Genomic DNA, 12,186 nt, shown 5'->3' on the forward strand with positions numbered 1-12,186 from the left:
TTGGTTTTCAGGATTTTATTGGAGGTGTATTTCTGCTGGTGGGACAGGGGCTGCGGGACAGGCCTTCCCAGGTGGGGCCAGAGGAGGCCAGGTGGGGCCAGTCGAAAAGAAGGGGGAAGGTGGGGAACGTCTTTACTCTCGGATCTTCAGTTCCCGCGCCATCTGACAGAGGGCGCAGGGCAGACAAAAGGTGAGAGCCGCCCAGTCGTGCCCGACGGAACCCTAGACGGTAGGAGAGAGAGGTCAGGTGCTCTGCCTTGGGTCCCAGGAGGCCAGACCCCAGCCTCCTGCTCCCGCGGGTCCGGGGCCCGGCGCGCACCTGGATGTGGTAGCGCTCGCGCATGCCGGTGCGGATGGAGTGCAGGCCTCCGGGCAGGTAGGGTGCGCAGCAACACTCGCCGAAGTCGTCGGAGATGCGACAGGCGAGGCACAGGGGAGCGAAAGTGCCGCACAGACCTGGGCCGGGCGCAGGGCGGTCAGGGGCGGGGCCGGCCGGGCGCCTCATGCCGGCTCCGCCCTGCGGAGGGGCGCGGCTGACGGGCCGCGGAGGGGAGTTGAAGGGCCCGGAGGGAATTGAACGTTGAAGGAATGAAGAAGAGGTCCCAGAGGGATTTAGGGGTCCGAGGAAGGGGGTGGTTTAGCGGTTGGGAGATGGGGTTTGAAGGGGGAATTGGAGGTCACAACGAGAAGAGCGAGGGTGTGAGGGGAGGGTGAGCACGCGAGGGCAAGCTGAGCGTGGGAAGGTGTGAACGAGGTCGGCATCCTGGGAGTGCTGGGGGTCCGGGAAGGGGTGAGGGCTGGGGAGTGGGAATTAAAAGTCCAAGGAAGGGAGGTGGCAGTGGGGTGAGGAGGGTGTCGGAGGGGGTTGGAGGTGAGCTTCCCTCCCGTCCCCGGGCGGGCCTGGAGAGGGAGCTGGCGGGCACTCACAGATGGGCATGTCGTTGCAGCAGTCTGTGAGACCCGTGTGCCAGTCACTGAGCTGAGTCTGGTAGCAGCTGCTGGCACACTGGGGCTGACTGGTCACTGGGTAGGACATGGCTGCGGAGGTGGGGGGGCGGGGGTCAGCGGCCAGTGTCGCAGCGCCTCCTGAGCCCCAGCGCCCCTGCCACCCTTCCCTCTGCCGGGCAGTCCGGGCGGGGCCGCCAGGCCGCCCACTGAGGGGACACCACTAAGCCTCCCCCTTCCCTTTTGCCACATCTGGACATCGACACCCCAGTCTGTCCCTGTTGCCGCCGCCTCCTGCACATCTGGTTGAGCTTGGGGTGGGGAGCTCCTGCGGGTCTGAGGAAGAGTGGGCGCCACATCTGGGCGGAGCTGAGACGTGCCGCCTCCTCCTCTACGTCTGGGCCTGGGGGGCTGGGCTCCCGAATTTTGGGGGCCTCTGGGGTGGAAGCAGGAGCCGTCTGTCTTCGAAGCCAGGGTGCCCAGGGGAGGGAGGCGGCCACGTTCGGGGTACTGAGAGGGTTGCCGGTCCATCCAGCTATCCCACCTTTGCCTTTCACGTTGTCATGCATCTCAAACTGCATCTTGATGGCCCTGAGGAGGTGGCGTTGGGGACAGCAGAGGTGGCTGCAGCGACAGCGGTGGAATCTGTCCAAGGGATGCTGGATACCGGGGAGGGGAGGGGAGGGGACTGGGGTACTGGGGGCTGGGCTCTCAGTGGGAGGAGAACTGGGGAGAAAGAGGCCAGGTCAGCCTGCTGGCTAGGAGAGATGTGGAACAGGGAATAAATAGGGTGGGGGCGAGAAACTCGCCCATTTCTTTATAGCTGCCCGACAGACCCCAGAGGATCCTCCTTATACCAGAGGAAGAGCTGGAGAGAGGGACCAAGAGACAGAGACAGGCAGAGTCAGAGATAGGGGGAGAAAGAAATCCGAGCCAGGCGCCAGTAATGCCCACATGTGCCCAGCACTTTGATTTCTCTGCAAGCCCATTTCACTGATGGAACACTGAGGCTCAGAGAGGTAAAGAGAAATGCTGCACATCTGATGGCCCCCCAGCCAAGGGGGTTAGTAGAGGGAATGCTGGGCCTCAGGACTTACAAATTCAACTCAGTGCCATTCAGATTGAGAAGAAGGGATTCAGGGAGGGCACTGAGAAAGATATGTCCAGAGAGACAGGCAGACAGAGATTTGAAAGGAGACAGAGAAGTGTGAGTGGGGTAGGGTGGAGAGAGAACAGAGCAGAGGTACCAACCTCAGAGCAGAGCGCTGAGGGAAGGGTGTTCCTACCTGCAGGACGACGATGGTAGTGATGGAGACAGGCTTGAGTGACTCGGGCACTGAGTTCTCAGTCTTGGGTCAGGAGCCTCTTATATGGGCGGGCCACAAGGCCCTGGGTGGGGCTCTGATGGAGATGCCCAGGGAGCCAAGCCGGTCTGGCTGACCCTCTTCTCCCCACTGGGATTTCCCACCCTCCCTCTCCTGTTCCCCTCCTGTCTCACCTCCCAGGACTGAGGAAATTGTGAGAGAGAGAGAGAGAGAGAGAGAGAGAGAGAGAGAGAGAGAGAGAGAGAGAGAGAGAGAGAGAGAGAGAGAGTGTGTGTGTGTGTGTGTGTGTGTGTGTGTGTGTGTGTCCAGGGATGAGGAGATGGGGGTGGAGATAGAAACAGAAGTAGGCAGAGATAGAGACAGAGAGATGGGGAGAGAAGGTGGAGGGAGCACAGCTGAGTCAATGTGCAGAGACCAAAAGAGAGGGAGAGAAAGAGAAATGGGGAAGGAATGGGGGACACAGACAGAAGGGGAGGCAGGGAAATGGTGAGATGGGAAGGAGAGAGATGGAGAAAGAGATGCTGAGAGAGACAGAGACAGAGAGAGAGCGCGAGATCTGGGGAGGAATAACCAGAAAAGGGGTGATAGGATTCAGAGAAGAGAGACGCAGAAATGGAAAGGTAAAGAGGCAGGTGGAGGGGACCACAGCAGAGGCCTAGAGGGAAGGGGAGGCGGGTGGAGGAGGTGGGTGGGAGAGAGAGAAGGGTCATTGGTGTAGGAGAGAGTGCAATGTGAGGCTCCCTTTTAAGGGTCTCTCTCATCATACTTAGTGATGTCTCCATCTTCCTGGGAGAGGGGGACATTGCCCTCCGATGCAGGGCCAGGAGACAGATGGGGGGGATATGTTTTGAGGAGTGACTCATGCTTGAACCAGAATAAATAAAACACACCTCACTCCACCTCCAAATTGGGAAGGGAGGAGGCTGGGAACTGGAAAGCCTTGGTTCCTGAAGGAGGCAGATCCGGCCCAGGACTCCTGGGTCCTAATAGAACAGAGAACTGGGGGTCTGGACTCCTGGGTCTGAGGGATCAGGGGCTGGAGGCCTGGACTCTTGAGTCCTGTTAGGCTAGGCTGCACATCACTGAGTAGGGTAGAGGTCTTGGGATTCCAAACTGCTGGGCTCCTGAGGGGTGAAGGAGCTGGGGGCCTAGATGCCTGAGTTGCTAGTCTCCCCCCAACAGGCCTGACAGGGTTGGAGGTGACTCAGTGAGGGAAGCAGCAGTAGAGCTGGGTGGGGTTCCCAGCACGGGCATCACCCCAAAAATGTGGGAGGCACCAGCAAATTGGGGTGTCACCTACAGAGGTGCTGTCATCACCCCACTGGGTATGGTGTGAGGTGATGACAGGAGGATCACCCTGCTGGCCTGGGATCACAGCTTTCCCCCCACCCTGATACTCCAGAGGACCCAAGACTTGATGTCCTGGCACCACCCAGATGGCTGGCTCTCCTTGTCCACAGACCTATGGGCAGTGCTCATTGTCTTCCCTGTGCATGTCCTTCACTTGGTCTGGGAGCCTGAGTATCTGGGGGACATCTTCTTCCCACTTCTGTCCCTGTCTCTCCATCTCTGCATCTACTTCTGTCCCTGTCTCTCCATCTTTATTTCTCTGGGTCTCAATCTCTTTCTTTCCTCATTTCTGCAAATCTGTTTCCAAATCTCTGATTCTCTGTCTCTCCATCTCTGGGTCTCTCTCCCTCCAGGCTCTGTGTCTCTGTGCCCTTATCCTGGGGTCTCCTATTTCAGGATCTCTCCCCATCTCCAGGCCCCATCCCTCCAGCTGTCCAGACTATGGGCTTGCAGGTGCCTCAGGTTCAGACAGTTCTGAGGACCCTGGGCCCCCCGATGCCCCCATGACAGTCTGAGTTGTCCTTGAGTTTCCTCTTCCCCTCCTGACACAGCCTGGGGGCCCCAATTAGATGTAACAACTCATGTAGATGAGGAAATCGGGACTGGGGAAGCTGTGAGGTGGCCTGCTTGGGGGTGAGGAGGAGGACCATGAGCAGGAAGAGGCCTGGGGGCTGAGGGTGACTGTGGCACAGTCACTAGGCATCTGGCCTCCATGCCCCTCAAATGGGGTTGCCAGAAAAAGAGAGGACTTCTGGTTAAATCTGAATTTCAGATAAACAACAAAAACTTAAAAAAAATTAATTAATTGATCGATTGATTTTTTTCCAAAGTGCAAATTTCTGCAAGTTTTAATTGTAGCCCATTCAAAAGGGAAAAATAATTACGGTTTTCTAACACCAGCTACTTGGGGAGATGGGGAAGTGGGACTGTGCCGCTCACTATCAACTAGAACATTGGTGGTCAGTGGGGATTTGGACACATACCAACTGACCGGGAACTCAGTCTCAACCCAATCTATAGAGGGATAGTCAGGGCCCCTGAACTGCTGGCACAGCTTGGTGCATTGGAAATGGTTAAGCTGAGCTTTTCCTGGCCTCCCTCACATCTAAAAAGAAAAAGGCGCCACTGACCTCAGCTCCAGGTTGCTTCCCTATCCAGATGACCTTAAATATTATGCACGAAAATAAAAGGGAGCCAGGAAAAAATGGAAACAAAAGAAATTCCCATTCTGGGGAGATGGGTGGCAGTAAATACTTTTTTTTTTTTTTTTTTTAAGTATAAGTGTGTTCCATGCACCGTTTGGGAAATATACTAAAAAAGTAGTTGTTATTTATTTGAACTTCAAATTGAACTAGGCTTCCTATATTTTTATTTGCAAAATACAGAACTCTGCCTGCAAAGACAGAGGAATTTAGGGACCCGGCCTCCTCTCTCTCAGAACCCAGGAGTCCAGACCCCCACGCCTTCCCTTCCTCAATACCTGAGAATCCAAGTCCCAATCTCCCCTCTCTCTCTCTTATAATGAATGGGGCACCCAGCCCCTACTCCCTCAGAACCCAGGAGTCCAGGCTCCCAGCCCTTTTTTCCCCAGAATCCAGGCGTCCAGGACAGGTCTGAGTCCAGTTGCCCAACATGGGTTTCACAAGGCAGGTTGTGCCATCCTCAGCCCCAGTGGAACCAGTCAGGCTGAGCAGACAAGTGAGGTGGCCCCCCTTCTCTCTTAAACCTGCTGTTTCCTTGAGGACCAACCCAGAGGGGCTGGGAGCAGAACAGGAGGGACTCAGTGAGCTCTGGGTGTGTTGATGTGTCTGGGTTTGGGTGTGTTGTGTCTCTGTGTGCGGTTGTGTGACTCTCTGGGTGCTGTGTGTTTGTGTGGGGATTGTCAGGCTGTGTCTTTCTTTGTGTTGTTTCTGTGGTCTGTGATGTGACATGTGAGGGGGGTTCTATTCATGTGTCTATATTGCCCTCCTGTGATTCTACACACTGCACCTGTTTTGGGTGTGTTCTCAGTTATTGTGGTTCTGTGATTCTGACGGATTAAGGCAGCAATTATTTATTGAGTGGTAGTCTTGTGTGAAGGATTCTGGAGCCAGAAAAACCTGGTTTCAAATTCTGACGGCCTCTTATTGGCTGTAAAACCTTGGGCAAATCAACAAACTTCTCTGGACCTCAATTTTTCCCTCTGTAAAATGGGTTGTTGCAAATAGGGTGGTTTAAAGTATTAAACAACTTAATTAATGTAAAGTCCTTAGAATTGTGCCTGGCACATAGGACACATTTTGTGTTTAAGATGATGATGATTACAATTATGATGAGTTCTTCTAGTTCTGGGAACATAACAGTGAACCAAACCAAGTCTTTGCTCATGGTCCTTCTAGTAGGAACTGGATGAGTGGCCTATCAGTGGCTGTGCATATAACTGCATAGTTGGGGTGTCTGTTTTGCTTGTGGAACAGGCTATTTCTTGTGTGTAGTAAGTGCAGGTGATTCTGTGATTGTTTGCCTACGTTTGTGTTTGTGCTTCTGGGTGATTATATGTGCAGTGTGTGAGATTCTCTGATTGTGTGGGTACAAAAGCAAGATGACACCTAACATGTAGTATTGTGAGGGCACACGTTTGGTGTGATCTTGCATTTCTGACTCTGAGCTGCTGAGAGTTTCTATATTTGGAGTCTTGAGAACCCCTCTGTCAGCCCCGAGGCCACTCCCTTACATGTCCCACAGGTGACCCTGGGAGGGTGACTCCTTCCAAAATGAGCCTCAGTTTCATCCTACTGGGGATGACAGGCCCAGTGCCTTCAGGAAAAACACAAGGGTGAAAAGGAAGGTGAGAGGAGACAAGTGAGGCCAGAAAGAAGCTGAGAAATGTGATGGCGATACCAAAAGAGATGGCGGGATGGGGACAGAGGAAGGAAGAGCTGTGACAGAGAAACGTGGGTGTTTGTCAGTCCATTCCATAAGCATTTGCTGAGCCCCTGCAATGTGCCAGGACCTCTGGAGGGTGTTGGTTCAAGGTCTGGGGGAAAGTAAAGATGTCCTAAGAGATGAAGACCCACCAGGAAAGCTGTTGCTGCCCCAGGGTGGCCCACCTGTCTCCACAATGGGCCTCAGTGACAGTTCTGAGTGATGAGTGATGGAGATGCGAAGATGGAGAGGTCCCTGTCCCTCCCTGGTCCTCCCTGAGGTCTGATCTGTCCAGATCAAAGAACGGGGGGAAAGGCCCTTCCCAGGCCAGGGGCATCCCCATGAATCATTTTCTTATCATCATTCAATAGGATAATGATGTGCCTGTGCCTCCTAATCACTATTTTTGGCCCCAGCCAGGCCCAACACCCACAGCAAGAAGGGTCAAACAAGCCTGTTATCATGGAGTCAGGGGAGGAAATACCTGGGAGTCCCTATCCTTGGTCCTGCCTCCTCCAGTACCCAGGAGTCCTAGTCCCCAGCCCTCCACCCCAACCCCCAACCAGGAATCCCAGCTCTCAGTCCCTCTTCTTTTGTTTGCTGTCTACCTTTTCCTCTCTCTCTGGGCCTGTCTTTGTCTCTTTGTCTGTTTATCTCCATCTGTGTTTTGCCTCTCCTGTCTCTACATCTGTATCTTGATTCTCCCTCACGGGGCCTCAATTTTCTCACTTGTAAAATGGGGATAATAATAATAATCTGATCGATTAGAGCTGTGATGAAGAAGACATGAGATAATTATGTAAAATGCTTAGCACAGAACCCAGGCCACAGTAAACTCAGTACAAGAGAGCTCTATTATTATTAATGTTTTATTATTATTATTATTATTATTATTATTATTATTATTTTTGTGTCTGTTATGTGTAGGGATCTGAACCTGTGACTTTGGTGTTATAATACCGAATGTTTTATTATTTTTATCTCTCTACTGGTATCTATGTTTTTCTCTTTGTCTCCACATAAGTCTCAAGTCTCCTCCCACTCTGGGTTCTTTTTGTAGACAGCATCCTGCCCCTGACTTCCCTTTTAGGGACGAGGAAAAGGCATATCCAGGCCAGAGCTTCCCCTAAGCCTCTTCCCTCTCTATCTCTACTCCAAACTCCACTTCAGGACCCAGAACATTTGCCTGAGGGCAAGGCCTGGCTGCAATCCCATAAATAGCCTCATAAAATCCTGAGCACAACATCAGTCATCCCTGGGCAGGATCCAGGAGTCCCTTCCCTAGACCCCAACCTTTTAGGTTCCCTGCCACCCCCCCCCCCCCCCCCCCGACCCAGAAGTCCGGGCGCCTCGTCCCTCCTTCCTTGGGTCCCCAGTCCTCTCCTCCCTTGGGATCAATGAATCTAGGATCTCAAGTTCCCATCCTCCCTCAAGATCCATGGATCCGGGAGTTGGCCGGTTAGCTCAGTTGGTTAGAGCGTGGTGCTGATAACACCAAGGTCCAAGTACCCGCCAGCTGCCGGGGGGGACAAAGAGAGAGAGAGAGATCCAGGGATCGGGCCTGCAAACAGCTCAAGTGTGTGCCGCCAGAAACCCCATTTATCGCCATTCTGCTACCGACCACGCCCGCGGCTACCACGCCCCGCCCTTCAGTCTCTCCAGAAGCGGGTGCTCACACGCGAGGCACTCCTCCGGAGTCTAGCTAGGACTACTCGAGACGTCAGTCACTATCATCCAGCAAGTAGTCACCCTACCTCCTACCTCCCGGCCCCCCACAGTGGGCGGGGTCCACAGCCTCAATCGGACAGCGATAGGCTCTCGGAGACGCCAGTCTCCGCCAGTGCCTGCTGCCGGTCTGCCAATAGACGCGGAATCTGTGGAGTCGGAATCCCGGTCCGCTCTGCAGAGGTCTGAGCCGGCTTCCGAGCCAACCGGTTCTGCGGGTCACTCCGGGTAAGCCCTTTCCAGCATGCCCAGTATTGGGATTCTAGACATAGCTCGGACAGGAATGAGGCGTGGTGAGGCTCACGGAAAAAGGGGGAGCTCAGCCAGGGCAAACTCATTTTGCCTTATTGGAGAAACTGAGTCTGGGATGCACGATCTCAGATGTTAATCCACCCCATTCCTCACTCTGAGCCTGATTTTCTGCCCCTGCCTGTCCTCATCAATCGGTTCAGCCCTTCCTGCCCTCATTAATTCCCTCACTCACTGATTCCCTCGTATAACCACTCACTCACTCACGCACACACTCACCCATTACTTAAACAAACACTTCCTAAGGCAGGGCAATGGTGGTGACCAACATGAGTCAGTCCTGGGCCCTGCCCTCAAGGAGCCTGGGTAAGATGGGAGAACAGACATTGATGAGCAAGGGTGTGCAGAGGTGGGGGAGCTGAGGAGAGTGAGTCTAAATTTTGGGTTTGGCGTGGTCAGGAAAGGGTTTCCAGAGGAAGAGCCGTTGGAGCTGGATCTTGGAGGAGCAGGAGGTGACAGGCAAAGGTTGAGAAGAGGGTATGCGGAGTGTTTCAGCATGAGCAGACAGGGCAGCATGCAGGAGCATTACTGTGTACAAGTGCCCAAGTGGAAGGCCAGTCATGTTCGTGCTGCCAGCAGGGGAACTGTAAGGCTGGAAAAGGATAAAGAGGTGGGCAGAGGCCAAGCTGAGGAGATTAGACTGTTTTGGGGTTTGGGGGGTGGAGAACCATTGAAGGTTTTAGAGCAGGGGAGAGGACCAGGTCAGAATTGGGATTAGAACTGGAGGAATGAGGGCTGGCCGGTTAGCTCAGTTGGTTAGAGTGTGGCATTATAACACCAAGATCAAGGGTTTAGATCCTGATTACAAGGCAGCTGCAAAAAAAAAAAAAAAAAAAATTTAAATTAAAAACCCACAAAAACCAAAAACTGGAGGAGTGAAATGAGACTGGAAGCCAGTAGCCCAGGAGGTGGCTTTGGCAGGGACCGAGGCAAGAGAGGATGGAGTCTGGTTCAGGACAGAGGCTGAGGGGATAAGTTAGAGATCCAGGAGGCAGAGAGAACAGAATATGGGGATTGATGGGCTATTAGAGAGGCGGGTGTCCAGGACAAGACCCAGAGCTCTGGCCTGGGGGATGGTGGAGCCATCCCTGAGATGGGGGGGGGGGGGGAGAGAGCGCCGAATCCTAACCACTAGACCACAAGGGACGCTACCTGAGATGGGAACAGGAAAGAGGAGCAGGTTGGTGGGTGATGACTCTTTTTTGACATAGATGAGCCAGGGGTCCTATGAGCTGGACAAGGGGAACTGTGACTCAGGCCAGTGGATCTGGACCTTCAGGGAGAGCTCTGGGCTACAGCTCTCTGCCCTATCACAGGCCCTAACTCAGAAGTCACTTGCTTAGGGCCGGCCTGGGGGTCACTTGGGAGAGTGCGGTGCTTACAACACCAAGTCAAGGGTTAAGATCCCCTTACCAGTGATCTTGAAAAAAAAAAAAAAAAGTCACTTGCTGGGTGATTGAGGGTCTCTGAGATGAGGATACCCTGCTTCACGTCCCCTTGGGAAACCGTGCCTTCTTGTGCTTCTGCATCTTCAGTTTCTCCTTCTGTGCCAACATCAAAACATGTTCCATCACCTCTAACACACACACACACACACACACACACACACACACACACACACACACACACACACACACACACACACACACACACACACACACACACACACACACACACACACACACACACACACACACACACACACACACACACACACACACACACACACACACACACACACCCTTGCATCAAGCTCCCTTGACTTATGTCATCCCCTTTTACAGCTAAAGACTTGTGGTACCTACCGGCTCAATCCCTTACTTTCCACTCCCTCTTCAACCCAACACGTCTGGCTGCCCGCCTCCCATGGCCCTGCAGTGGCTCTGGACAAGTTCACCGAGGTCACCTGCTCATTGCTGAGGCCTGAGGATAACGTTTCAGTCATCATCTGACATGGACCACTCCCTCCCGCCTGAAACTCCCTTTGCTTTACATCCTCTTCTTTCCTGCTTAGCTTCTTCCTACTCCAACTGCTCCTCAGAACCTGCCAGTACTGGCCTTCCACTGCCCACCCCCTTATTGGGGGCCATGGTCCTCAGGGCTCTCTCTGTCCTGGCCCTCTGCTTGTCCCACCTGCCCACTCTTCCTGGAAAGATTCCAGTCCCTTGACTCCAGCCAGAAATGAGCACCCAGGTCACTCTCCTGCCTCCTGGATGTCCCTCTGGATGTCCTTCATGACAATGAAGACCTTTGATCTCACCATGTCCAAAACAGCTCTCAGCACCCCGTCCTCCCTCCCCCATATCACATACTCCTGAGGCACCTCCTCCCTCCCGGTGAAGAGACAGCCTCACTGTTCACCACTCCCCTGGCTGGACCTGTGTGTCATCTTTGTCCCCTTGCTCTGTAACCTTGCCCCTACCCTCAGTAAGTCCTCTTCATCAAACCTGTTATGCTGTTATGGCTCTAGGATGCTCCACCTGCACTCCCCACCCTCATGGCCTCTGCCTCAGCTCAGGCCTTATCTTCCCTTGTCCGCAGCCTCCTCCTTTGCCAGGGCTCCAATCTTGCCCTTTTCAGTCCATCCCTTGGTGCCCCAACAGGCTCTTACAGAGCCCCAAGTCAATCCTGGCCCTTTCCTGCTCAAAACGCTTCTGTGGCTGTCCACTGTCCTCCAGTTATAGACCAAATTGTATTGCAGGCTCTTCAGGACCTGCTCCTACTGACCAGTCCAGGTCCCTCAGACCACTCCCCACTTTACACCTGACCTTCTGGCCAAGAGGAAGTTTTTGATCACTGCCCACTGGTCTCACAACCTGGCATGTTTTTTCTGCCTAACAAACTTGTGCTCATCCTTAATGTCAGACGCCGATCGCCTCCTCTGTGAAGCCCTCCCTGACTATCACAGATGGAATCCCTGGGGACCCTGACAGCCTGTCTATCTCCTCACCCTCCTTGAATACAGGATCAGTAGCCCCTTGAGGTCAGGCCCTGGGTATAAATCATCTCCGCTCCAAACCTAGGACCTACAAGAGGCAAGACCTCTAGGGATTTGGTTGAGGGACTGTGATAGCTGGGCAGAGTTTGCACTTCCAGTATTTTGGGGGACCAGTTTGCTTCTGCTTTCCAGTTAGCTTTGCTCCAGTTCTGTAGAGAGTTTGCATCACTGGAGCCTTGGAGACCCAAATGTTTTTTTTTCTCTCTAGTGGATGCTGAGGCTGGGTACTGAGGGACTATAAGGGGGAGGAGCTGAGAAGCCAGCGTCCTCTGGCACTCCATCTGGATTAAGTCTGAGGGAGCGGTGGCTCTGTCAGTACGGAGTCCACTCTCCCCCACCCCCGCCCCCGCCCGTCCACACACCCTTCCTTCTCAGGTTTCTCGGTTCCCAGCCGTTTGAGTCCGATGCTGCCCCCTGGTGGGCAAACACCCACCCTATTTGAGAGAGGCCAAACTAATTAAATACTTTTATTTACAGCAAACAAACAAGCCGACCTGCAAGGGAGAGCCAGACCCTGCCCCTGCGGCGGTCGAGCAGCCAGAGAAGGCATCGGTGGAGTGCAAGTGTAGCTGTCTCGCTGACCGGTGTGTGCGCGCCCCCCTCCCCCAGGCCGGGCTCTCCACTTTCGGC

The 12,186-nt window shown here is 53.8% G+C and overlaps 1 protein-coding gene across 3 annotated transcripts; it reads right to left on the reverse strand.

Moving 5' to 3' along the window:
• Positions 1-2,271, reverse strand: CNFN (cornifelin). Of its 3 annotated transcripts, none has more exons than XM_063112794.1 (5): positions 2,232-2,271; positions 1,490-1,569; positions 928-1,038; positions 320-456; positions 1-222 (listed from the first exon to the last, which is right to left on the reverse strand). In XM_063112794.1, the coding sequence occupies exons 2-5, from the start codon at positions 1,524-1,526 to the stop codon at positions 133-135; spliced, it is 375 nt and encodes a 124-aa protein (XP_062968864.1). In that variant the 5' UTR covers positions 1,527-1,569; positions 2,232-2,271; the 3' UTR covers positions 1-132. The 3 variants fall into 3 exon arrangements, with proteins under 3 accessions (XP_062968864.1, XP_062968863.1, XP_062968865.1); XM_063112793.1 differs by having other exon boundaries at positions 1,490-1,671; positions 2,232-2,269; XM_063112795.1 differs by lacking the exon at positions 1,490-1,569 and having other exon boundaries at positions 2,232-2,270.
• Positions 2,272-12,186: the final 9,915 nt, after the last annotated feature.

This window comes from Cynocephalus volans, chromosome 10, assembly GCF_027409185.1.
Source record: "Cynocephalus volans isolate mCynVol1 chromosome 10, mCynVol1.pri, whole genome shotgun sequence".
Lineage (NCBI taxonomy): Eukaryota > Metazoa > Chordata > Mammalia > Dermoptera > Cynocephalidae > Cynocephalus > Cynocephalus volans.

Coding starts and splice junctions, on each gene's coding strand:
- CNFN (XM_063112794.1), bottom strand. CDS start 1,526: ATGCAGTTTGAGATGCATGACAACGTGAAAGGCAAAG. Junction 1,039..1,489: donor TGACAACGTGAAAGGCAAAG/GTGGGATAGCTG, acceptor CCACCTCCGCAG/CCATGTCCTACCCAGTGACC. Junction 457..927: donor CTGCAACGACATGCCCATCT/GTGAGTGCCCGC, acceptor CGCCCGGCCCAG/GTCTGTGCGGCACTTTCGCT.